Here is a 26,355-nt window from a genome sequence, read left to right as displayed (position 1 = left end):
TTTCTGCCTTTTTATTTCACATTCCATTTCCCTTTTGATATACATACATATTCTTTAAATATCGACTGTCAATTGTGGCGTCTGATTATAAAAACCGATAATTTAATAACAGATATTCACGGTTCTTTGTTATCGTAATGAATTTTTGGGTCTCAGCTGTGTGTTCTTCCTTCTCTCTTGAGAATGGGCTCTGCAACGAGCCCAAAACATCGGCAAAAGAAGGAGGATGAACACGCGGTGGAAACTCAAAAATCTATTGTGATCAATAATAGCGGTAAATGATGTTTTTCTGCATCATTAGTGTAACTGATTGGTTTTAACATTAGTCTTTTCTTTTATTTTCAAACTAGGACAGTATGCCCATTTCTATTAACTGATGAAGGCCTTTTTGCAATAAATACATGATAAATTTATTTATATCATTTTAAATACTTGGTTTCTATAAATCGTTTTTAAATATTTTTTTCATAATGTGAATTTGCACATGTTTTGTTAGGTTTTAATCGTTATGACATGTGACTTATCAGTTTTTGTTATTAGACGCCTGATTTCTTGATGAAAAAACATTGCAGTAATTGAAATAAAACACAATATTCGAACCATACAATTTAACATAAACGAAACCGGTCATCATAATTATTAAATTATGGGAAATCAGTATCACATTATCACATCCGAAAGGGGGGGGGCGGGGGTGTAGGATGATGCGCTGGACCCCCCCTGATGATGATGTAATGTCACGGTGATATCGTCTGCTGGCTTCTTCCGGGGACATGCTTTTGTTGATTGACAACGCGGAATTATAGGCGAAAACAGGGCGTTTATTTGTCGGAATACATTTACAGCCAAGTTACAGCGTAGAAAATATTTAACAAAAAATATTTTTTAAAAAATAATTAAATTTAAAATGGCGGTGACGCCCTCGAGAGTTCGAAAACCGAATGACCCTATTAGGGGCTGGTAGGGCAGAGTAGGTAGTAATAATTCACAATTCGTCTCTGTTCTGGCAGAACACACTAACTGGAGAATACTAGTTTTAAGTAATTTGACTTTGAAGTTGTTAAAATTTTTGAAATAATGGTCTATCATGTGAGTTTATTAAGTAAACGTAAAAAGGATGACTTTAAAATAAAGACTGAATGAAGAATGTTTATTTATTAAGAAGGTTTCCAGACGGTAAAGTTTCAAATAAGGAGCATTTTGGTACTAACTCAATATGTCATTTTTTCGATTTAGTGTTTTCTGCCAGAACAGTGACGAATTATTCTATCTCTGAAAAATGACAAAAACAGCCTCTGGCATATGTACCTGTCTTGTAGGTAGGTACCTCAGGTCTCATATTTCAGACCTTTTCTAGGTACATGCTTTGGAAAGGGGCTGTGAATTTCTTGGAATTATTATTACCTTCTGCATTTCTTTGCTTGTTAGGTACATATTTTGAAATATCTTACCTACAAAATGAACACAGATATTCTTATAAATAAAATCTAAATAAACATAATTTTAAACTAAATACATTAGACATTGAATGGCTTGGAATGAATGAATGTACAGGTATTTAATTATTATTATGCATGACTTTAATATAAGTAGGTAAGTGCTTTTAGGATGCTCTTTTTTTATGCTAGGTCAATGATTTTTTTATGCTAGGGACGAATTTAATGGCAAGGCTTCTGATAAAATTATTAATGCTGAGAAAGTAATTATTCTTAATACTTATTTAGTTTAGACTTTGTTGGACAAGTTTCTAAAGGGTACATCTAAGCTTACGGGCTAGAAATTTGTCTCGCAGTCGATCCGCTCATGTTTGCATGAATCCGCCCAATGATGATTCAGGCCTCATGGCCTTGGATCCTTTGAGGATGCCATGGTTTAGGCGGTAACAAACCTATACGTGTGGCATGATGTTAATGATGGTGTCACTGCTAATAAATTTACCACGTGTATAATCAATTTTATCTCGACTTGTGATGCAACCATTGAGAAAATTACATTATTGTCAGATGGTTTCGGGGTATCAGAACAAAAATAGAATCCTTGCCAGTGCCCTCAGTGATGTTGTATAAAAGAACTTGACCATTGAGCAACTCTACTTGACTAAGAGACATACAATGATGGAAGTAGATAGTGTCCATGCCATATTGGAGCACTTGTTTATACCTCCAATCAACTCGCCCTCAGATTACATTGCGATGATGCGGGCAGCGAGATCTGAGAAGCCTTACTCTGTCAAAGTAGCAAACTATGATTTCTTTTTAAATTACGAGGGTAAAGGAACTAATTTTAAATCAATCAGGCGTGGAAACCAAATCGGAGATGCAACAGTAGCTGAATTGTGCAAACTGAAATACACCCCAGATGAAAACCTATTTTATAAAACAAAATTTACCGATGAATGGGCAATACTTCCTTGTTGGAAATAATTTGCCATTAACCAGCATTAAACCCCAATATCGCACCGTGAGTGTAAAACCAAGGCATCTGCAAATTTTTCAATTTCGAGATTAAATGCAAAACAACTGCAAAAATCGTGAACTTGATTATGTAAAAGTGAAGTAACTGAAAGAACTTGCAATATAATGTAGATATAAACCAAATATTATGATTTTTTTTAGGAACTATATTTGTTCTAACAAAACGAAGACTTCAAACCCTAATATCTCCAAAATGTATTTTGCACATGTCTTGGTTTTACACTCACGGTGCAATATGACCAGCCCATCCCAATGACAGATTCTAAGTTTAAAGATTTACAATTTCTTAAAATTGCAGTAGAAAAAGACAGCCATTCATTTTACGATAGTCTACCTGACAAGCCAGACTTTACGTTAACGTACAAGACTCCTCCAGTCATTGGGTGTAGCGAGAAAGGGAGTTGGAGAAAGGATAAAAAAGGGGGCTCTTGCGAAGGCAAAAAAACAGCAAAAAAGAAGCGGTATTTGTAAATACATAATCTTACACACCAAGATTGAATTTTCATAATATTTTTAAAATTTTGTTTCATTTTCGCATTTACTTTTTACTTAATAAATATTAGAACCAAAATTTTTTTGATTGATTTGTTTATTTTCAACTGGTTGGTTCAACTATGTGGTTGATTGTTTATTTTGCTCCTATGTGTCATTTCATGTCCAACAAAACCTACCATATTATGTTAAAATCACAAAAAATTATATTTGTAAGTATTTCAAATTTTAAGGTTTTTATTTGTGAACATACATTCTTGCAACTTAAAACTACAAAGCGTATTTTTGATATTTAAAAAAAACAATCCGTAACTCTCAAAAATCAGTTTTTAGTGCCTCCTGAACAATAATGTTTTTTACAGACAATCTAGATCCTGTTTTGCAACGCTGAACAAAATGAATGTTATTTTATTAGTTTATTCCAAAGTTGTATTACTTTTATTAATTACATTATGTTTATTTTATTATTTTTGTATGTTTATTAATGTTTTTTTTTTATATCCCCCTGTTGTGAAAATAGGGAAATTTTAGAGAAACATGAAGTTTTAGTGTCTCAGATTTTTGTTTGGAAGAGTTCCATTACTATTTTGATCAACGTACAACTTGTTTTAGAAGGACTTTTACTTGGCTAATTTATCAATTAAGTTTACTTAAAATTTATAATATACATTACAACCAATAATAGCATCCATACATTATGGTTTAACTAATTAGCATTGCTATCTGATAAATTAACAATGAAAGTGGATGTTAGCCACACCTATTAGGTTCAAACATGTGAATTTTCACTTTTATTCCATTGTTCCATTCTTCAAATGCGTAAAATAATATATTAAATTACAATATTGCTTAAATTGTGACGTAAGATGCTTTTTAAATGGAAAAAATAAAGATTTGCGTACATGAGGGGGTCAGAAGCATAGGCAGCTTTCTGACAAAAAATGACTTTTTAACCTATGAGTGCAGAATCATAAAGCTAAAAATTCTGCACGTTGTGAGCTGATGTTTTACTAACAAACTTGGCTTTCTACCATAGAAAATCGTAGTTAAAAATTAGATTCAGAAGCAAACCCAGCTTTCTTCATATAAAATTGTATTATTCGAAAACGAACCTGATCTACAACCCCGATCAAAGCCATTGTGTGCCATGTTTTCACACTTTGAACCACATACTTGTCTGATGAATGTTTCATTTGACAGTTTTGAGGAAAATAATGACAGACTTTTCTGCCAATTTGAAACTGTTGAAATTTAAATGAGTTTTATTTATGAAGAAAAGTAAAAAAAATAGTACAGGGAAAGAATTCAATAACCATGTTGCATAAGGACCACGTATAAAAATATAATATCATGTAAATTTAATGCAATATCTGAGCAAACAAATAATAAAAAATTGTGTATATTTGTGTAAAGAAAAGGGTGCTGTTTCATCACGACTATAGCTTGTGATAAAAGATTTCTCAAGAAATAATGAGAAATGAGATTTTTTCAGAAATTCAAGATTATCATTTTTTGCAGTGGCGAAGGGTGGAGGTAGGCTGTTAAGATCCGATATAAATAGTGCAGACTAAACTTTGTCAGTCAAACGTATTTCTTTCCATTGAACTACGACTACAATGTGTAGTTAGTGTTTGATTTGAAAAGTTATCAACTACTGTCGAACAAGATCTTCTTGGCTACGTGTTAAATCGATTATAGCGCCTTCCAGTTAGCGATGAGTTAAAACGGTGAACTAAGAAGCTCCTATTTAGTCAGCGACAGCGACTTCCGGCTTGTGCCTAAATCTTCCTGTTGGACAGTACACCAAAACAGCAACAAGTAAATACGTACTAAGCATTCTTCTAGACATAGTGGGTCTTCGACAGTGCCTCCTGGCCATTGGTATTGTGTAAGCTTCGATCAAATTCGGTTATCTTATTTTATGTGTATTGTATAAAAATAATTGTGTTAGATTTTTTGTTATAATATTTAGGCCTATCTCTGACAATCAAATTATTTTTCCATGAGATAGAGCGATAATTATGGGGATCTTATGAACCGGAATGGCACTCCAGTCATCTCGAGCCCTGTATAATAATATGTACATAACAAAATGTAAAAGTACAAATAATATCTTGGTAGGATTTACAAATAAATTAAACCAAAACTTTATATAATCAATATTTTATTAGCAATTTTATAAAGTTGTTTTTTACTCCACAAAAATACAATGAAAATAATGCAGATATGAGGCAGTATGCGATGAATACAAATATTTTTTTACAGTAAATTGATAGGAAAACTCTACCCTTGCGCAATGCAAAAAGGGTTTTCATGGACCTACATATAAATATGACTAGCTAGAAATAATGTGTTCGATTTCAATCTGAAGAATAATTAGATATAGAAAGAATTCATTGCATCTGTTACCTCTTCTATAAGTATCACGTTTAAAAATTATCAAATATTTTTTGTAATATTATGGGTTAAAATATTGGGTTGTAGACTGTATTTGCCATTCAAAAAATAGTAGTAACAATTATGAAAGTTTTGCAATAACCTCCATATTAGGTCAAAAGATGGCGAAATGAGTTTGTTCACATGTTACAGAAATAAACTGAAATATAAATCCAATCCACTTGTAACGACAAACATACCATATAAGTGAGAACAAAGGAATATAAAACAAACAAATAAAAAGTTTAACTCGCATGTTGATAATCATGCTATAGAGACCGACAACTATAACTTGAGGTACAGCAGTTCGGAGAACAAATAGCTCGCAATACAATGGCAATATTTACATTGCGACACTAGCGCCAAGGCCACGCGCCTCAAGTTATATTGATCGGTCTTAAGATCAGGGCGCATGTTAGTGAATTAGGAATAGTCGAGTCAGATGTAACATGACTGTTGCGAAATCTGAACAAAAAATGATCAATTATATTTTAAATATCACACTAATGATAAGCGAGATAGGTATGATGATGGAAGTTGAAAATATTTTCAGTGTAATTGTAGGTGTTTGGGCTGTCACTATGCCTTTCCTGCATTGCTCAATGTTTCGAGCTCGTTGAAGAGGTCATTCTCAAAAGATAATGTAGTCAAGTGTACTATTAGGTGTAAAAATGCTTTGAGAATGCCCCCTTGTTTTAAATGAACTGGAAACGCCAAGGAAAAGATGAAGAACTGTGACGGCCCAAAACCCATTAACGGTGAAAGTCCCAAACAATATGAATACTTCCGTGAAAGTGAAACCTTTTATTTGGGAAAATAACTTGTAAGATGTTTGAAAACAACAATAACAATCAAACTTAAATCATACAAAAAAGTGAAATTGCTACCCGTGGAAGAAATTCTCTGATATAAATTATATTCTAAAATATAAATATTATATTCAACTGGATTAATGACTCATGAAGTTACACAATATGTTGAATACACAAACAAAAGTTCAAAGCAATAATCTAACTCGCAATCCAACATTATAATATGAAACCGGAAGCTGGCAACATAAAAATATATTTTAATTATAACATGGTAATATTTAAAAACATGAGATCATTGAGAATGTCTGTGAAAAATGAATTTCATTTATATAATGACATACAGCCGTATTCATACAGTCTCGAACCGCACTCAACGCAGTTAGTGGTTTATCGGGCGAATAAGAAAACTATAAAAAATGTATACGTCACGAGATGCGTACAGGAATGCGCACGAAAATGAAACATGGCAGCCGTCCACCTCCTGTCAGTATGACACATGACAGAAGCATAATTATATTATACATACGTAGAGTCGGTAAAAATGAATTCATTACAAGTTTTTTTGTTGGTTAGAATTGTCATTACTATAATATATGTAATACATATAATTATAATTAAAAGCCCATTAATTTTGTAGATTCGGTAGAGCATTTGCGAACAGTAATTGTGCCGTTTAAAAAACACATCATGAATTTTAATCCGTAGTCTAGATACAATGCTCCCGTGTTTCAATTACTCACTAAAGACATTATAAAAAAGGCAGTAATTCCCATGGATAAGATGGATTTACGTAACATTACGATAAAATAGGTAAATATGATCCTACTAGTTACTGCTTTATTTAAGATATATTATCCAATTGGATTAATTATTGGGGAATCAAAATTTAAAAGTTGGTAACATTAGTCTCGGCATGACGCGTAGTACGTCAGAGACATGATGTCACTATTCAACGTACTCTATTTAGGTTTATGCATGCAAATTTGCATTAAATAGCTTGAATGTAGTTTGCTGTTCTATGCATATGCCTCATGGTTACGTTTGAGAGATTTAATTTATTCATTTTGATAGATAAATCCCGCAGGCTGAAATGCGATTTAACAATTTTATGTCAATATAACAACTCAAGAGGAACACAAGTAGGGAAAAAAAAGTGTAAGTATATATTTTATGTCATACTATTATATGTAGAACATGTAATTTTTGTTCTTTCTCCTTTTTATGCAATTTCTTCCATAATAATATTAATTAGGTATAAACTTTATCAGTATTGTTTATAAACAAACAATGTTATTCAAATGTAAACCTTTAACAAGAATTATTTGAAACACGTCCATAATGTTATCAAAAATGTTTTACATCTACTCTGTTTATTTATTAACATTTAATGTCCGGTCCACAAAAACAAATAAGTCAAACATAATAGGAAACTTTTTTCCTCGAATGGTTATTCATAAATCAGTAAAACTGACATCAGATTTCTTAGCAAAGTAACATAAAAAAAAAATTAGTTCATGGTGAAAATGCTGATGAAATGATAAAAGTTTATAGTAGTAATTGTAACTAAAAAAAATGGTAAATCATAAAACTGCAAAATATGCTGGTGCCGTGGATAAATTTTAACATCACTCCTTATGACAAGGGCGCCAACATAAACAAAACAAAAATATGTAGAAAATAATGGAATAGGTGGGTCGGGTCTAGTAAAGTTATGACAATTAGAATTTTTGTTGAATAATAACTCATCGGGCAGAGCAATTATTCTTTGAAACTGGGCCATACTATTTTGCAGTGAGTCAATCTGTTTAAAAAATAATCATGGATTTTTGTTACCATAGCATTCGCACGCACAAGCATCATTTGTGAACTATTATTAGAGCAAAATAAAAATCATTGACAGTAAAATCTCAAATATTTTGGCAAATTATGTAATACACTCACTGTCAGTTATTAAAACCAATAAAAAATTGTTACAGCTAAAAAACAATGATGTTGAACAAAATCAAAAATAAAAAAATTCACTGATATACTAATACATACAAAAATTTACCATACATTGGTAAATAATTACACAAAATTAATAATCTCTAAAATGGTATTTTTATATTAATTCGTTTCACTGAATTTGTTTGGGTTTTTAAGGCTTTTGTATGTACAAATGTATATTTTGAATAATTCTAATTGAAATATTATTTTGCTAATCTATTATTAAAACAAAATCGCTTTTTATTTTTAACGCTCTTCAGTGTTAATACACCGTATAGTACAGCACAGTATACAGAAAAAATATAAACATGAGACACATTAATAAAATAATCAATGAAATGAAAAAATCTTAAAATTAAAACTTACGATTAGGTTTGCTATTAGAGTGGAGTATGCATATATTATGTGGAAATTTTTGCGGTATAGTACGTTGAAACCAAGATGGTAGAGATTATGTACTTTTACACTGACATTTTGAGATTGACAGTAGATCTACTAGGATAGGTACTATCCAAACTCAAAATATACATCAGTTTCCAGAATTTCAAGATTGAAAACATCTTATAAAATGCAATATAAATATTCCTGAAACGATATTAAAGATTCAGGTTTCGAAAATGATTTAAATTGTTACTTTAATCGAGTGGCTAATGAAATCGTAATTAATTATTAATGATAAGGAATATCATAATGAATAATTATTAACACTAAATAACAGATGTATTAGTGAAATCAATTCACATGAAAATAGGAATATTAAAAATATTATACACCCTTAAGGGGGGTGGTTTATTAACAGGCAACAATTTTTTTAATTTTGGAATAAAACAATAATATTAATTCATCAGTAATATAAATGTGAAAAATGTTTTTGTTTAAATATTACTTATGCAAAATGAAATGTGATGCCCACATCTGCCAACTTTTAATTAATGTGGAAGCAAACCATGTGACATATTGGAATAGGACATTATTGTTTGTGGTTGTGCATTTGATATTGATAAGGTTGGTGATGTATTGGGGTAGGACATGACCGGCTGGGGCAGCGCGTTAGACATCGCTAGCATTTGGGAGGTGTTGGGGAATGACATCGCGGTTTGGGTCTGGGGGAGGGAGTTGGACATATCCAGCGGTTGGGGTGTGTTGGAGAAAGACATAATAGGCTGCTGTTGTGAATTGGACATAGCCATAGATTGGGTCGTACTGCATAGCACATTTTGCTGCTGTGCTAGTTGCGCCAGTTGTTGATTCGAATTATCTGAAACAAAGTAAGGATATTTTCAATTTTGGTTTACCAACCAGTGTGTACAGATTTAAATATAGGTATAGAACTTTTAGAAAATATAAATGAGTTAAATTTGCATAAAAATGTAATGATTTTCTTGTATGTATATTAATTTGGAAAGATGAAAGGCGTTGTATCATGTATCCAGAAAGTAGCTACAAGAGTCACCAGCAGTCATTGTATTTTGCATAGGCAAGAACTGGTGACTAAAAAAATATCCACAAAATATTGTGGATCAAGACCACTTCAATCCAGATTATTTAAAATTCTGTCCGATGAAATGGGTAGTGGTCACAAAGCACTTTTATTACATACTGACGTGAGATGGCTATCCAGAGGAAAAGCACTATTAAGACTTTATGAACTTCGAAGTGAGTTATTGGTCTTCTTGAAGGCACAAAATAATTCAGGACAAAATTTTGTTGAAGTGTCAACACATCCTTCATGGTTGATAAAGCTTGCATATTTGGCAGATATTTTTACCAAGTGCAATAAAATTAACTTATATTACAAGGAAAAAGTATTATAATTTTTAATACAAGAGATAAAATAATCGCAGCTTTCGAAAAAAAATTTGGATATCATCAGTTGAATCTAATAATTTTGATTATTTTCCTGCCTTACATGAATGTTTGAATGAATTAAATTTTAAAGTAGATGAAGAAGTTCCCAAAGTATTTTTGGAACACCTACATAACTTGAAAACAAATCTTTTGCATTATTTTCCGAAAACTAGTAAGGTTGATTCCCTGAGTTCTGAATTCATTTTCCGTGACAGCCAAACCAGTAGGCTTAAGCGCAAGTGACTATAAAAATCTAATTGATTTAATTAGTGACTCAGATTTGAAACAAAAATGCAAAGATCAGCCTTCATATGATTTCTGGGCGAGTTTGTCAGAAGAGTACCCCAATTTTTCAAAACAAGCTATTATTGTTTTACTTCCGTTTTCGACAACCAATTTATGCGAAGCGGGATTTTCTTTTTATGTTGCAACAAAGTCAAAGTGCAGGAACAGGCTCGACGCCACACCAGATATTAAAATCCATCTTACCAATATTGTGGCTGATATCAAGAAGATATGCAATTCAAAGACTCAAAATCATCAAATTTTTACTAGTAGGAATTACCCAACTTCAAAAATAAGTTAAGTGTTCCGTTAAAATTTCTGGGTTTGCGAAGTGTTCCATTGCAGAAAAAGTTTGGGAAATCCTGAGTTAAAGTATGGACCTAATAGGTTGAGCAAGTGGCTGACATCCATTTCTCGTAAAAACAAAAATCTGTTAATACAAACCTCCACTCTGTGGAGGCCCATATGATCCTATTAGGATCGGACATGGTCGGAAAAAAAAATCCAAATAACATTCAGAAACATCATAGATAATGAATGATATACCAAACTACCACACTGTAAAGTCAACTTTATTACTAGGCAAAACCGATGATCATTCGACTGTGGTGTTTTTGGCTTGTCTGTGAATTGTGGGAAAAAGCTCAATGTTCCAATAAATATGCAGTAATTCAGAAAAACTTACTGTAAAAATTATCTTCAGACATTATTTGTTGGTTTTGATGTTGGTGTTGTTGTTGCTGCTGTTGTTGTTGTTGTTGCTGCTGCTGCTGCTGCTGTTGTTGTTGTTGTTGCTGTTGCTGCTGCTGCTGCTGTTGTTGTTGTACAGGTGACTGTTGAGGTAGGGTGAATTGTTGACTAGCCAATTGCTGGTTGGCCAATTGATGACTAGCCAATTGCTGGTTGGTCATCTGCTGCATTGCTAACTGTTGATTTTGATTGGTTGCAAATCCCAACTGAAAAAAAATGTTTTTAAGTTTGCAATGGAATGACATAAACAAAATTGTAAAATACAATTGGATTAGAAAAATTAAATTAAAAACCCTTTTATTTACCTGTTGGTTTCCTGCGACAGCAATAGCTTGCTGCATTACTTGTTGATTACTGGCCGCAAGCAGCTGTTGTTGATTCGCTGAATTACCCAAATTCTGTAACATTTGACAATAATAATCATTACTTTAACGCCTAAGACACGGTTATTGAAAATCCGCACATCTGCGATCCTCTTCGCAAATAGACAGCGAAATATGAGGAAGTGGACTATGTTGCAGGTGTAGTAAAACTTCAGTAAAGGCAGACGCTCATATTTATTTTTTCAAGTGGTGAATGGAAATAACTGCACTGATTTCTGACCACTATCCCAGTCGATTCATGACTGGGCATGATTAAATTCACTGGCCAGCTCCAAGAACTACTCGTTGCCTGACCTTCATTGTCTATTTGGAAGAGAATAGGATACTAATCACATTCCAAAAGAATGTCATACATTGTGTACAGAAAAGGAAGAGTTGCTCAAGTCAGTCCAACCTGTGGGTACACCGGGCCATTCTTCTCGTGAAGATCTTTTGGATTATTCGAAAGTTTGTATTAGGTTTATGTTATGTGCTGTCCTGTGTTTCTCTATCTGATGAAGTAGAGCTTATGGTCTTTTGACTTTTTATGATAGTCATACAGAATCATCGACAGCTTTTTTTAGCTCTTTCAGCCAAAAATCAAGGGCTTTTTTAAGCTTTTTTTATGCATCAATTTTTTAAATGAATTTTTTTAATTATGAATGTATGTGCGAGCACAGACTAATATAAGTGCGAGGATGGTAACCTTAAAATGCTGAGTGTCCCATGTTATTTAAATAATAAATATTATTTTACAACTGATTTTTGAATATTATTACTTGCTGAAACAACATTTTACATTCAACATTAGAACTGGCAGGTTTATACCGATACTTTCAAATAAATACTTTATTTAAAATTCTGACCATTGATATTAATAGGATACGCCACAGGTGTGTGTACGTGCTCTACAAATCCGTGCGTGCAAGGCCGGCCATAGAAAATGAGCGTGTATATACGCCGTACTTTACGCTCACTACACTAGCCCGGTTGGTTGTTTTAAATAAATTAATATATTGTACACAATATACTGCCATCTCCTGTAATCATGGTGATATTCTTATCTTATCCCGGCGCCTGCTTCTGTCACGAATGTAGCATGCGAAATTTCGCAAAACCACAGGGCTACTGCGCTTCTGTCGCCTATGTGGTACGCAAAAATTAGCCGGTCAATAATGTCGAAAATTCAAGACGCATGTAATGTTTGAGGCTTTCACGGTTGTTTTTTATCGTAGTATATTCTTGGGTTTTCACCGTGTCTCTTTCTTCCTTCTTTATTCGACGTTTCGAGCTCGTTGCAGAGGCCATTATCAAGAGATATGTTTTATGATGAAATGTAGTGTAGGTATGTGAATGTAAATGTTGCTCTAAGAATGTCAAAAGGAATCCGATTAGCTAAGAGCAAGCGTTGCTCAGAGTAATCTGTAAATCGTTACGACCGGGGATAACGGCTCGAATATTAGATTTTGCTGATAGTGCCGGAAGCCATGACGTTTTTAACCGTAATCCATCATCCCTATTAATATTTTCAGGGTTTCTATGGATTTCAATGGCCTCCTTACAAATCGTGTGAAATATCCTTTATTCCGACCCAATATCTTGGTTTCAAAGTCAAATTTGTGTCCTGTATCGGCAATTGCCGAGCACTCGATGGATACAGGTAATATATTCTAATACCATTCTATTAATATTTGCTTCAAAAATGCATGCCTAAAAAAAATACTGATTACACTCAAAAAAGAAACCATTTCAATTTAATAGTTCCAGCATAAAAATTACGATATTAAGCTCCACTTAGTTGGCTTGAGTAACTCAAATATCATTACCGACACAGCAAACAATGAAAAGCTCGCAGATTCAAGCACACGCGTTATCCATTTGTGTCAACGAGCAATTATGAAAACGGAAGATAGCTTTAATGAATTATAAGAAAATAAATATCGTACCTGATGAGCATTAAGATTATGTTGTGCCATGATAAGTTGTTGATTTTGTGAAGATTGCGCCTGAGCCTGTTGCTGCTAGAAAAAAAAGAATAATTTTGTTATATATTACGTATACAGCATTAGTCCGCAAATAAAAAAGGCCATAAATCATCAAGATATTGTCTACTTACTTGAGCCTGGGCCAATTGAGTAGCAATCTGCTGAATATTAGCATCGGTGGAATTAACTCCATACAGTTGTTGATTAGTAGCCACACTCATGATGGGGTTAGTCATCTGAACAGGAATTGTAGCTCTGCATTGGTTGATATTGTTCAGTCCACCCACAGGTTGTAGCATAGGTTGTTGTAAACTCTACAAAAAGACAGACAATAATAATTCATAGCAAGTTATATTTCCACTAGATATTAGAGGTTGTGATCGAGATTTCCCGAGAAATAATAAAAGATGGTAATCGAATTTTGAGGATTTTATAGAATACTTATTTCTAAAAAATCTATAAAAAAGATAACAAAAGGAACTCTGAATGGAAAAAACTGCAGATTTTGATCTGAAAGCACTTATTAAAAGCTCTAGAATATCTAAACAAAAGCCCCTGACTGATCTGATTTTAAACGGATTCGGCGGCAAAAAGTTTGGTTGATTAGTTAAAAAAGAGATTTCCCAAGAAATTGATAAACAAATTACTAATTCTTGGGTGTTCTCGAATCTCGAGAAAGGAAAATAGTCAATAAACCACAAGTTTTAAGGGTGCTGGGCGGGACTCGAACCCGCATCTATCGGAATCCGGCCAATGTGCTTTACAAAAATCGTAATATTACTTATCTTGTAGAATAAAAAAAATATTTTATATTTATTATAAATATGTAAACCTTTAATTGCAATTAAAGAATCTGTCTTGGAAGATCTGAGTAAAATACTAAATAACAAGGTAATTATTAAATTAATTACTACAGTATTCGCTCAGTAATCTGGCGTTCACCAATCCGGCATGTCCAATAGTCGAGCATTTTGCAACTCAGCTCTCCTGCTCAATAATCCGGCAAGTTTCACATTAAACTGCCAGATTACAGAGCGGATCAGATTTACAGGAAAGATTTCCTATAGAAATCCAATAATATGGCATTTCTGACAATCCGGCATAGGTGAAAAAATATGGGTGGCGGATTACCGAGCGCCTACTGTATTTAAGATGGCTAATTAGTGATATAATTAATTAATTATTATATATAAATATAGTACATACATTAGAATTCAATTGGTTTGTAATCTGGGGCTGCATTGTTTCAGACATTGTGAGATCACAGTGGGTCTTGGCAATCTTCAACAGGATATTATTATTTTCTGTTAGGTTTTCCAACTGAAAGATAAACAAATTATCTAAACCAAAGTGTAAAATGTATACTAGTATAATGCATGACAATTTTAAGTGGTTTGTGAAGGATCTATTAATTATACGATGAATATCTTAATTTATAAATGAGATATTTTAAATAAATAATAACAGTTTTAAAGTACACATTCTAGATCTGGGGCTTGGGAATATACCCTGGAACCCTCTACGTCTGATATTATAGACAAGATAATATTATGTTTACTCACCCTTTTTTTCAATTCACCATTCTCATTAATGAGCCTGTTGATGCTATCTTCAGCAAGAGACGTCCTGTGAAGAAGGCACATTGGTCAACCAAAAGTAAAATTTTTTAAACAAAAAAGTCAGCAACACCTGCATCATAGATGTGAAAACTGCAACTATTCAAGGGAAATTTGGATCTTCTTCATATATTGGGAAATTAGACAAATACGCATTACTTTGTTGAATAATTTGAGGAAATAAATAAACAAAGCAAAAATGTTACCTACCAAATGCCTATTGCAAATATCTGAATTGGCTTATAACCTAAATATCAGCAGAGCACATTCGCGATTTTATAAAATGTCCATTGTTTTGTGAGGGATTCACAAAACAGCTTTGTACAATTGGTTGATTCATGATTATTCGCAAAACAAAAAAATCAGTTCTAGCATGGACACCTCAAATGTATTATTGACCTCTATACTTACAGAGCTGGTCGGAGGGTGATGACTGAAAGTGGATTTACATAGTTGTATCTCGATTAGCAGCACCCCTGCAGTATATTTCAATCTGATGATCGTTTAACTCATTTAGTGCAGACACCGCGACTGGCGCGACTGGCCATTAGATATAATTAACATGATATTTAAATATTAATTAACAGGTCAGCAGTGATTGTGAAACAAGTTGCCAAAAAAAAGAATTTTACAAATTCAGCATAATTATTTAAATTGAGATATTACCAGATGTATTATGAGAGCAATCAAGCTTCGAAACTATGGAATACCTGTTACTGTCAAACACATTATTTTAATAGTGATGAATTGGCTTGGTTCACAATATGGAATTTAAAAAATAAATCATTAAGACGGCAAAAATTCTACAGTTTTAAACTTCATTTAACCATTACCATATTACCAGGTCATGGGTTCTAGATTTGTTAGATGAGACAAACCTTTTCTCCAGTAATTGACAGTTGAGGCACTGTTGGATTGGGGTTGGTGGCGGTTTCTTGAGGTCATCACTGTAGCGAGCCTTTTTTGGTTCAGGTCCAAGATTGACTCGTTCACTCGGTGATTCAATGTAATTTGGTGATGTACCACTGCTGACGCCATTATAATTAGGTGTGACCGTATTATTACCTGCAAACACATACAATTGTTTGATGATTCCGTTAATAAAACACAATTCATGCCAAGCGCAAATACAGGTTACACCTAAATCCAATTATTATTAAATACAATATAGGGAGTGTTTTAAATTAATCTTAATCTATGTTAGTTACATGATGCATTTTATATATGTTTTTAATTTATCATCTTAATTGAAAAAGGCTTTATATGTTGATACATCAACATCAAAGTTTATATACGGTCGGGTTGCTGCCAAAAGTTAGTAAGTCAATAATTCAAGTATTCTGAGTTAACAGATTATGTGTCTACATATGTGTGAAAAAAAATTCATAGTCATCCGATATATAGCACATAAAGCACAAAGAAATTAACATTATGCCTGATTTTAGAGGGCATGTCAAACTTTAAAATTGCAATTACTCCATAACATTATTTCGAGACTGACTAACTTTTGATGTTAAATATGTTTAAAACAAATACAATAATGCATCAATATGTAATGTTTCTTATTGGAAAAGACATGCAAGCATTAAATTAGTCCTGTTATACTTTACTTATAGAAATATTATACACTAATCCTATATGTAATAGAATAGGGTGGGCATGTCCAACTTCAAGTATGCTGTGATCTACTACCTAGTAACAAAACTGACAGTGATCTACTACGCTCTCAATCGCTGTTATTCTTCAACTTGGAACGAATTAAATAAAAACATTGATTCTCAATTTGTCATGAATAAGTCTTGATTTTTCTTTTCCTACTGCGCAGAACATGCTATTGTGCGATTGTTAATTGAAAACTATGGCTCAGTTTAATCGCGGGTATTCATATCTTCTTTTTGTCTTAATTCTGTGGCAAGCTTTGAGTAAATACAACTACAGTCGAACTTGGTTATTACGAGGAAGATGGGACCGACTGAATTTGCTCGTTATAAGCATTACTCGTTATATCAGAGAATAGGTATTTTTAAATGAGCGGTCACATAACACAAAAAGTCTCAATTCAAACAAAAATACACAATTAGAATTTTTCCCCGAAACAAGCATGGCATTCATAAACTACAAAAGAAGTTGTTTATTGTAATGAAAGCTGGTAGGTACCTACTGACTTCACAAACCTTGGATTTTTTACATGCAATTTCAACCATTTACATGGAAAGTTTTTTCAATATTGTCGGCGAAAACACCAATTAGGTAGGTACTTAAGACAGTTAACTAGTATCATAAACGTAATTCGATCTCGGCGGCATTCTGTCCGGTCGGATTTTATTGCTTAGGGTCGAAATGTTTTGAAACTATTGACACATTAACAGTTTTGACAAATTTTTTGATGAATTTTAGGTTGGTATATCCGATAAGTAGCTCGTTATAAAAGTGAATAAATGTATGGAGAAAATCATAAACTAAAATGTCAACGAATGTTTCCTTGTTACATCCGAGATATCGCTACATCCGTGACCGTAATAACCGAGTTTGACTGTAGTTCACGCGGGCTTCAAAATTAATTTGAAAATTACTGAAAAGCTAGCTAAGAAAATAAAAATTGGAATGGTTAATCATTCCCTTTCAAAATTTCCTTGAAATCATATTATATTACAACTGAATGAACACACTCCTCATGAGTCAATTCTTATGGGTCTATTGTGCGATAGACCAAAATCCATTGTCTGATCAAACGGTAGATTCCAGTCGACGCGTTGGACATGCCTGAAATAGGATATAGATCTTGAAGAATGCGATATTCTGAAGAAAAAATAAATAATAGGGAGAATAATATGAAATGATGGAATTGATGTTTCTGCGCGACTAAAACATGCACGAAAAGCTTTCAAAAAATATTTAACTTAAAAAGCGAAAAAAAAAAAAAACTAAATTATGACTAACTGCATAAATTTAGAAAAATTAACAAGACTTAATGGCACATACTTTTTGCTTAATAAACAATGTATTTTCGTTAAAAAAAGCTTTAGTCTATGTTGACCTGATGGCAGTTTTGATATCAAAAATATTTGCGGGCCACCCTTTCTTTTGTAAATATTTTGTTTTTAAAAAACATAAGATAAAAAAATATTTCATTGTGTAAACTTGTATTTTTAATTAAATGTACATTATTATTACTCTTATTCATATTCTAAAAAATAATATAATTTTTTCACCATGTGATTATGAAATTGTTTGTTTGAAACTAAATCCTGCAATCTAGGCTCAAATTTTGTGGTGTGAATACACAAAACAGATGCGATATGATTGTCTGTTAATTATGATCTTAACCTTTTAGAAGCCCAGCTGAAAGTACTAGGTATACTTCTCCAGGGCCCAGGAATTAAATATGTTATAATAAAATTAAAATTTCAGTGAAAAGTTAAATCTCATGCATTTACATATTATATGCGACCTCAATAACAATTGAACGTAGTTATGCAGAATGTAGCCAGTCCACAACAATGTCGAACTGAGATAATGGCACTTTTGCAACAACATGATATTAAAAATGTATGTAAAATGTGAAATTGTAAATAGTATTTTATTTCGAGAATAATTTGTTTGCGACTTGGCTATTTTCAGCAGAACATAGAGAAAACCTTCTCGCATCTGATCTATATCATATCTCATTTTTTATTTTTTGTGGACTGGCTACTTTCTGCATAACTATGTCCAATTGAAGTTCGGCAAAAAAGTTTTTCATACACAATTTCGTAAAAATGTCTGTAAATTTTAATTTTCTTGTGTATGGAAAATTTCGAAGCATGGTTCAAAAAATAAAAACAAAATGCGCGCAGCACAAACATATCCGATTTCCACTCAAACATCGGTCTTCCAGTGGATTCCGATGTGGTATGTTGACTTTCATCAGCTTCGAAAGTTTCTTCAAGTTCAACATCTGAATCATCACTTCCATCGTCTGCAGATTCAACTGTTTCGATAAGGTTATCGATTTCACCAAAATTGTCAATTTCATCCATTTTGAATCATAAAATTTGTAAAACTAAACTCGTAAATAAAACAGTCCGTAAACGCAAATTGAATCCGAAATACAAATAAAAAATAGTCACAGCACTTGGTCTTTCATCAATTTTTATCTATCAAAAATCTTTCTTTTAATTCAACTTCAGTAGGTACAATTTAAAACAAAACTAGTAAATATGTAAAACTAAACTCGTAAATAAAACACTCCGTATACGCAAATTGAAAAAACATCGAAAATCTTTCTTTTCATTTAACTTCAGTAGGTACAATTGAAAACAAAACTCGTAGATATAACACTTTTTTATACGCAAATTGTATGTGAAATATAAATAAATACATTTAGTCACTCAACAGAAATCAAATTTCAATATAAAAACATTGAAAACAGTTCAATTATAACGCAAATCTGAATATGAAAATTAGCATTCCGACTATACTAATTGATTACGCGGCGTCAACTACTAGCGTCTCGTCGATCTCGATCGCGTCACTATGGAATCATACCTACAATACAAGGAATCCCAGTGTACAGGGGAACTTTGAGGTAACCCTGATTTGGCCTCTCGGGAAATTCCCTTATTCTCGCGATGTTTGCGCCTTACAAATGTTTTTTGCTTGCAAGGTTTGATCATAAATGTAGTTACATGTTTTAAAATAAATAAATAAATATTTGACTCATACAGGCGCATGGGAACGCCGTGACGTATATCGTACGTTACCATGAAACCATGAAAATATGATATAAAGATGTATATAAACCCAACTCATAAATTATAAATATATGAAAAGCCATGCCTGTATCATAATGCAAAATGAAAAATATAGTATACATAGTTTTAGCAAACACATGGAATGATGGTTATACACGTAATATTTGTTCATTGCGACCCTGGCGAGTGCGGATTCGTTATATCACGATAATAGTCAAACTGCGTTAATTTAAATAGAGCCACCACTCAAAAAGATAGTTACCCCGATAACATTGTTTCACAAAAAATTATTTCGATAACTCATCAATAGGAGACAGGATAAGACCAATGGTGAAATAGGTGAGAGAACAACGCTATTTATCCATATTCTGCTACATTGTAGTGTAGCAGTAGTCAAAGATGGTCATATTCAACTCGCAGTGCAAGATGTACCATTTTCAAATTTTCCCCAACTGAATTACAGGTAAGAGTTTAAGACAAATGATTGTAAAATGTCGCAAAATATATAAAATTTCATAGAAATGTCAATTTTGAATATTAGATACCTTTTAAAGCACCAAATTTCTTGATATTGTGCTCGATTTAACCAGTAGATATTGTGTGTGTATACATCAAAGTGAAATTCTAAAATTATCAATAGTGGTGTTCACGCACTTTTTCATTTGTTTTTAAGGAGATTTAAGCACATTAATAGTATGAATGATAAAGCAATATAACTAACTATGTACAAAGAATGAATGCAATGAAAGAAGTTTTTGAATGATGCCATTATTTTACATTGAAATGAATGAAGATAAGAAGCACTATCCATTTACTTACATTAAAAAATGATCTCTGGTGCCAATATTCGAAGTTACCGTATTCATTTACATAGTTCATTTATAAAATCTGATCAATTCAATTAACTTTGAATCAATAACATTGGTTTGTGTAATAACTCAATATCTGTGAATGTGCACTTATGGAAATTCACACTACTTTAGTGTCCGTCCGTTGCTTCACATGATTACAATAAAAGTATACAAAGTAAATTTTGTACACCGATATTAACACAAACCAAAATTTTTTGTCAAAAGAATTAATGAGACTATTCTCAAACTTATTGTGCATATTCAAATGAATGTAGTTCTGAGATTTACTCCTGGTACATGGTGTTAGTATTTCTGATTATTCGCCAAGCGCCATTATATAACAATGTCGAAGTAGTCTCAGAGTTTTAATTGGGGTTCCACAGGTGTACTCTTGGTTGGCCTGCGGCAGATGAGATGTATCACCAGCAGAAAACTTCAAAACGAGCTACCAAAATGAAGAACAAAATATGTCCACATGTAGTTAGATGCTATAAAATGTATATAAATTAAAAAAGAAAATTTTTGATCTTGGTGATATGAGTCGTATAGTTCCTATATATTCCTATATATAGGGTGGCCAGTGCGTCGATCGCAAAGGTATTTTTGGTCGATCGCGGACATAATATATTGTACTATTTTTTGTGAATTCTTCTAAATTTCTTGTCAATGAATGGGAATAGAATTTTTTTTCACTATGACAAATGAAAAGTATATTAGTATTATTTGTACCTACTTCAAGTGTATCATTTCCGAAAAGAGGCAACATTGAAAGACATTTTCGAACCATCCATGGAAACTATGATGGATATTATCCACCTGGTACTTACTGAGTTGCGTAAAAATAAAGTGAGACAATTTAAATCACAATTATTGTCTTAGCAACAGTCTTTCATCACTTATCAAGTTTAATGAAATATCCAAGACAGCTACCGTCTCGCTTAGGTGGTAGCAGATATTTTAATGAAACATAACATAACTTTGCTGGTTGCAATAACTTTTCATTATTATATTTAAAATTTTTGTAATCAAAATGTAACTGTTTGTTTCCTTAATAAATAAAATTAAAAAATAAGAAACCATTCCAAGACGGTGAAATATGGGGGTGATATATAAGCCGGGGTGCATTTAAGTTGTATATTAATCATACTCGATTTCCTATTCATTAACTAATATTTATAACGACTTATGCATCTCCTGCTATGGTTGGGAATCATGTTAAGTTTATTACTTTATGTAAAAATTATGAAGCAATACCCACTTTTATCAGTTATCATTGCATTATAATACACCAGCAAGCGTTATGTTCAAAAGTGTTAAAACTAAATCACGTGATGGATGTTGCTTTTAAAATTGTGAATTCAATTCGTTGTCAAACTTTACAAATAAAGCAGTTTCGATAATTATTAGAAGAATGTGGATCAAAAAATGGCGAACTTTTGTTGCATACAGATGTATAAATAAAGCAGTTTCGATAATTATTAGAAGAATGTGGATCGAAAAATGGCGAACTTTTGTTGCATACAGATGTATGGTGGCTTAGTCGTGCTAAATTTTTGAAAAGATTCAGAGATATGTTCCCTGAAATTAAACATTGTTTAACAAAGAAGGCAACAGAGTATCATCAACTAGATGACAAAATGTGGTTGCTTGATTTTGCCTTTCTCTGTGACATTACAGAAAAATTAAATCAATTGAATCTACAACTTCAAAGGGGAAAGAAGTCATTAATTGATTTCATTAGTGCAGTGAATACATTTCAAACCAAACTTTCACTGTATGAATGACAACCAAAGGAATGTGATTTTAAAATTTTGATAATATGAGGTCTGAGTGTAAAGATATGCAAAATATAATGGTTAGTCAGTATTTCAATCACATATTAACGTTGCTAACGGAGTTTAACGTGAGATTTAAGGATTTCTCTAAATTAGAAGATGTTGGTACGTTTATATCGTTCCCATTTAATGGTAGTATAAACGGGAAAGAGATAGCCATAAAAATTAGTGTTTTATTAGATATCGATTCTACACACCTTGCCACACAGTCGATCGCCATACATAATTTTATCAACAAGTTGATCCTAGAATAATAAAGTGTGGGCCACCCCTGCTATATACAATAAGTCCACTTTGATGAAATGTTGGTAAACTAAATATTTTCATTTAACACTACTTCTTCTATTGAAAACATAATATTATGACTAAATTTATTTTACGATGGTTTGTTATTGTATCATAAGTATTAACAATGAAGTGCATCACTTTCATAGTAATAAAGGAATAATTAAGAAAACAACGATGGACTCATCGCAATTTGGAACTGGCAGTCAAATTTAACATATTTAGGAACTCATCACTATGTGACTTACCGGTGTTCATTTCTCACTTCCGTCGATAAGTGATTGACAAGTATAGGGTCAATAGAAAGTTTTTATTTCGATATTTAAAAGTTTTTTAGAATTCTCAACTAGAACTTAAGTACTTAATAACTATGTTAGAATTTTTAAATCATTGGTGTTGTCAAAATTATACTCAGTAAAAAAAATCGATATTTTTACCATCTATTTATTAATAATGTTAGAATTGGAAGGAAAGATGTATTAACTAATATTTATAAACTAATTTATTTGAACAAACGGAACATAATTTTTATTTCTTCTTTTCACGGAAAAAATATAGTTATCTTGATAAATTTTATTATGTTACAAATAAAAATTCGTATATCCATTAAACCTGTCATTTTTAAGAAGTCACATTTTTTATTAGTTATATATTATATAACATGTTTTCCTAAATTGCGATAAAAATTCTAGAAAAATACACCAAAAATTGCGGAAATCAATTTAAAACAGTTATAATATTTTAATAAAAATTGCCAATAAAATTAGAGCCTTAATTGTTATAATATTCAGTTTATCCTCGAACTCAACTTTTATATTAAATCCTTATTTTCGATATTAAGTAATTTTATATAGAATCAATGTTGTGTACTCCCACTATTTTTGTATAGACTAAGAAAACTTTAAGTAGGTAACAACCAATATGTCAAATCCCGTGTCAGGGCAAAACCAATCTTGGTTTTAGTAAATAAATGTGGAACAATGTTAAAAAATATGACATTCAAATATTCTCAAAATTTAATTCCACCGAGAATAATCGATACCAAAGAGAAAACCATCAAAAACAACAATTATTAAATCTTCCAGATATTAATTGGTCATAACCATTATGAAAAAATACGGAATTCATTATAAAAAAGAACTAATCAATTTGAAGGAAGTTTTCAAACACCCAGTATAAGGTCAACATTCAATTCAAATTGCTGGAATTGTAATTATCTGTTGGGACGATCCCCGTTATTTTTCCGTAATTCCTTATGACAACATTTTTGGTAAGATCAGACAGTATATAGTTTTATTTCTACTAAAAATACGAGACACTTTTAACACTCTTTGCAAACTACTACAGCGGCCATGTTGATTTTTGCAAATGCCGGACACTGATTGGCTGTCTACACAGTATTATGGACTTATTGTCGTTTGGGATTAACTATACCACAGACTTAACGCCGTCTGGAATTCATTGGGATTTTAAAACTCTCTTTTCATATGAATTTAGCGCTGTTAGGAACTAATCAAAGTCATATTAGTGTGGCAAACCACCAGTAAAGCTAACGTCATCATTGCAGACCTACAAACTTATCAAAAGAATGGATGGGGGAGCCACTGTTGAAAACTACCCAATCAATACTCGTAATGACAGAATCTGACATTCGAATGACGTTTTCAAAATGGCGTCCATATGGTAGTTCGTAGTTCATTTTTGACCGTTCTTTAGATTAGTTTGTAGTACTGTAATTCAATATTGAATAAAAGTGGACTTATCGTATATAGGAACTATACGACTCATATGGACCTTCACAGAATGGAAGTTGTTATATTGAGACTTATTAAAATGAGCAATGATTATTGAGCTCAAATTATATTGGCAGACTCTCATACCTAGTGGCTCTGATCAAGAAATCTTGTTTCAAGAATTCTCAAGAAATAAATTTTCTGAAATTTTATTTGAAAGTACCTTGATATTTCATGATATGTGTGAAATCATTAGTAGGCTAAGCTGCTGACCGCAACAAGAATTTAATAACTACGCCAATAAAACTCTCGGCGATATATTTTGTGGCCAGAACCTAATAATAAATAATTACAAGATAAAAAGAACTTTTTATATACAACGTTTTTAAATTTTCTGTTGAATCATATAAACTTGACTTGCTAGCTTAAACGATCAAAAAAATTTGTACTTGATAGAAATAATACTGAAATGTCATTTTGATTTCCATAGTAACACACGTATATATTAATAATTTAGTTGCTAGGACCAACCAATAATGGTGTTGAAATAACTTTTCATACAAAACAGAATTAACTGAAAATGAATTCAATTCTATTTAACGGCCCACATGCTCAGCGTACGTCAAAATGGAGTTTTTATGCTATTTTCAAAGCATGATCCTGGACATTCCTTAAACATTGTAGATAATCTATTTACATAATTTTGAAGCCTTATTATCCTTTATATTTATTTTAAACATTTGATGACTGCATAAAGTATTTTTATTACATAAAATTGTATTTTTTTTTAAACCTTTCACTCTAATGTTTTAGAATATAGTCATATTTCAGTACGTCCATGTGAAGTGGTGTTAAGATTTTTTATATTTATTAATTTTTAAAAGCATTTATAAAACCATTAGTAAAATTTATGTCGACACATGTGTAAATCTTGCCCATTTTTTGAATAAAATGCCTAATTCTTGTCAAATTTGGGATCAGAGATTATCAATATAATTTTTTATTGTAAATAAATTCACTATAATAATGTCGACATAAATTTTACTAATAGTTTTATAAATGCTTTTAAAAACTAATAAATATAAAAAATCTTAACACCACTTCACATGGACGTACTGAAATATGACTATATTCTAAAACATTAGAGCGAGAGGTTTAAAACAATACAATTTTATGTAATAAAAATACTTTATGCAGTCATCAAATGTTTAAAATAAATATAAAGGATAATAAGGCTTCAAAATTATGTAAATAGATTATCTACAACGTTTAATGAATGTCCAGGATCATGCTTTGAAAATAGCATAAAAGTTCCATTTTGACATACGCTGAGCATGTGGGCCGTTAAGTAGAATTGAATTCATTTTCAGTTAATTCTGTTTTGTATGAAAAGTTATTTTCTAAAAATTCTCTAAAAAATAAATATTCTTGATTTAGGGAATTCTTCAATCTCAAATTCCTATTTGTCATGCACGATTCCCATGATGATCAGTGACAGTTGGGTCGACTGAGTCATGTGTGAAAAATAGGAATGATTCTATATTGGCCAGGTAACAATTCAAAATGACATTTCGGGATAGGGGATGATCGGCATGAGTCTGCCAGCATAATTTGAGCATTACTCATTCATCCAAAGCATTGGGTCAATGTTCTGAATACACATGTTGATAAAACCCACAAGTTCAGAGACAGACGCTCTGCTTTTATCCTACCACAGGTCGAATTATTTCGTACCATATTTTCCCAAGGCTGATGATTTTTTTTTATTTATAAACAAGTTGTATCTGTTACAAAAATCTTAAAAGTTATTAGAAGCAAAGGCTACAAATTTTCATATAACTACTGAGACTTTGTTGACATTGCTTCCAACAG

At 32.0% G+C, this 26,355-nt stretch overlaps 1 protein-coding gene across 5 annotated transcripts in view; it reads right to left on the bottom strand.

Annotated features, from left to right (window-relative positions):
- Positions 1 to 7,286: 7,286 nt before the first annotated feature.
- LOC147079925 (uncharacterized) overlaps positions 7,287 to 26,355 on the bottom strand; it is a 38,833-nt gene continuing 19,764 nt past the window's right edge. For 4 of the 5 annotated variants that reach the window (XM_085946674.1, XM_085946704.1, XM_085946681.1 and 1 more), the window contains 8 exons: positions 15,925 to 16,111; positions 14,993 to 15,056; positions 14,637 to 14,750; positions 13,562 to 13,744; positions 13,392 to 13,466; positions 11,389 to 11,481; positions 11,019 to 11,289; positions 7,287 to 9,458 (listed from right to left, as the gene is read on the bottom strand). In XM_085946674.1, the coding sequence (XP_085802800.1) occupies positions 9,130 to 9,458; positions 11,019 to 11,289; positions 11,389 to 11,481; positions 13,392 to 13,466; positions 13,562 to 13,744; positions 14,637 to 14,750; positions 14,993 to 15,056; positions 15,925 to 16,111 (1,316 nt within the window). In that variant the 3' untranslated portion in view covers positions 7,287 to 9,129. The remainder of the gene's footprint in view (positions 9,459 to 11,018; positions 11,290 to 11,388; positions 11,482 to 13,391; positions 13,467 to 13,561; positions 13,745 to 14,636; positions 14,751 to 14,992; positions 15,057 to 15,924; positions 16,112 to 26,355) is intronic. The other variant, XM_085946696.1, reaches the window with a different exon arrangement.

This window comes from Rhyacophila brunnea, unplaced genomic scaffold (genome assembly GCF_057557595.1).
Source record: "Rhyacophila brunnea isolate RB1 unplaced genomic scaffold, BYU_Rbru_1.0 scaffold_1, whole genome shotgun sequence".
Classification (NCBI taxonomy): domain Eukaryota; kingdom Metazoa; phylum Arthropoda; class Insecta; order Trichoptera; family Rhyacophilidae; genus Rhyacophila; species Rhyacophila brunnea.
The sequence above is the reverse complement of the archived record's forward strand: the minus strand, read 5'-3'. Positions and strand labels throughout refer to the sequence as shown.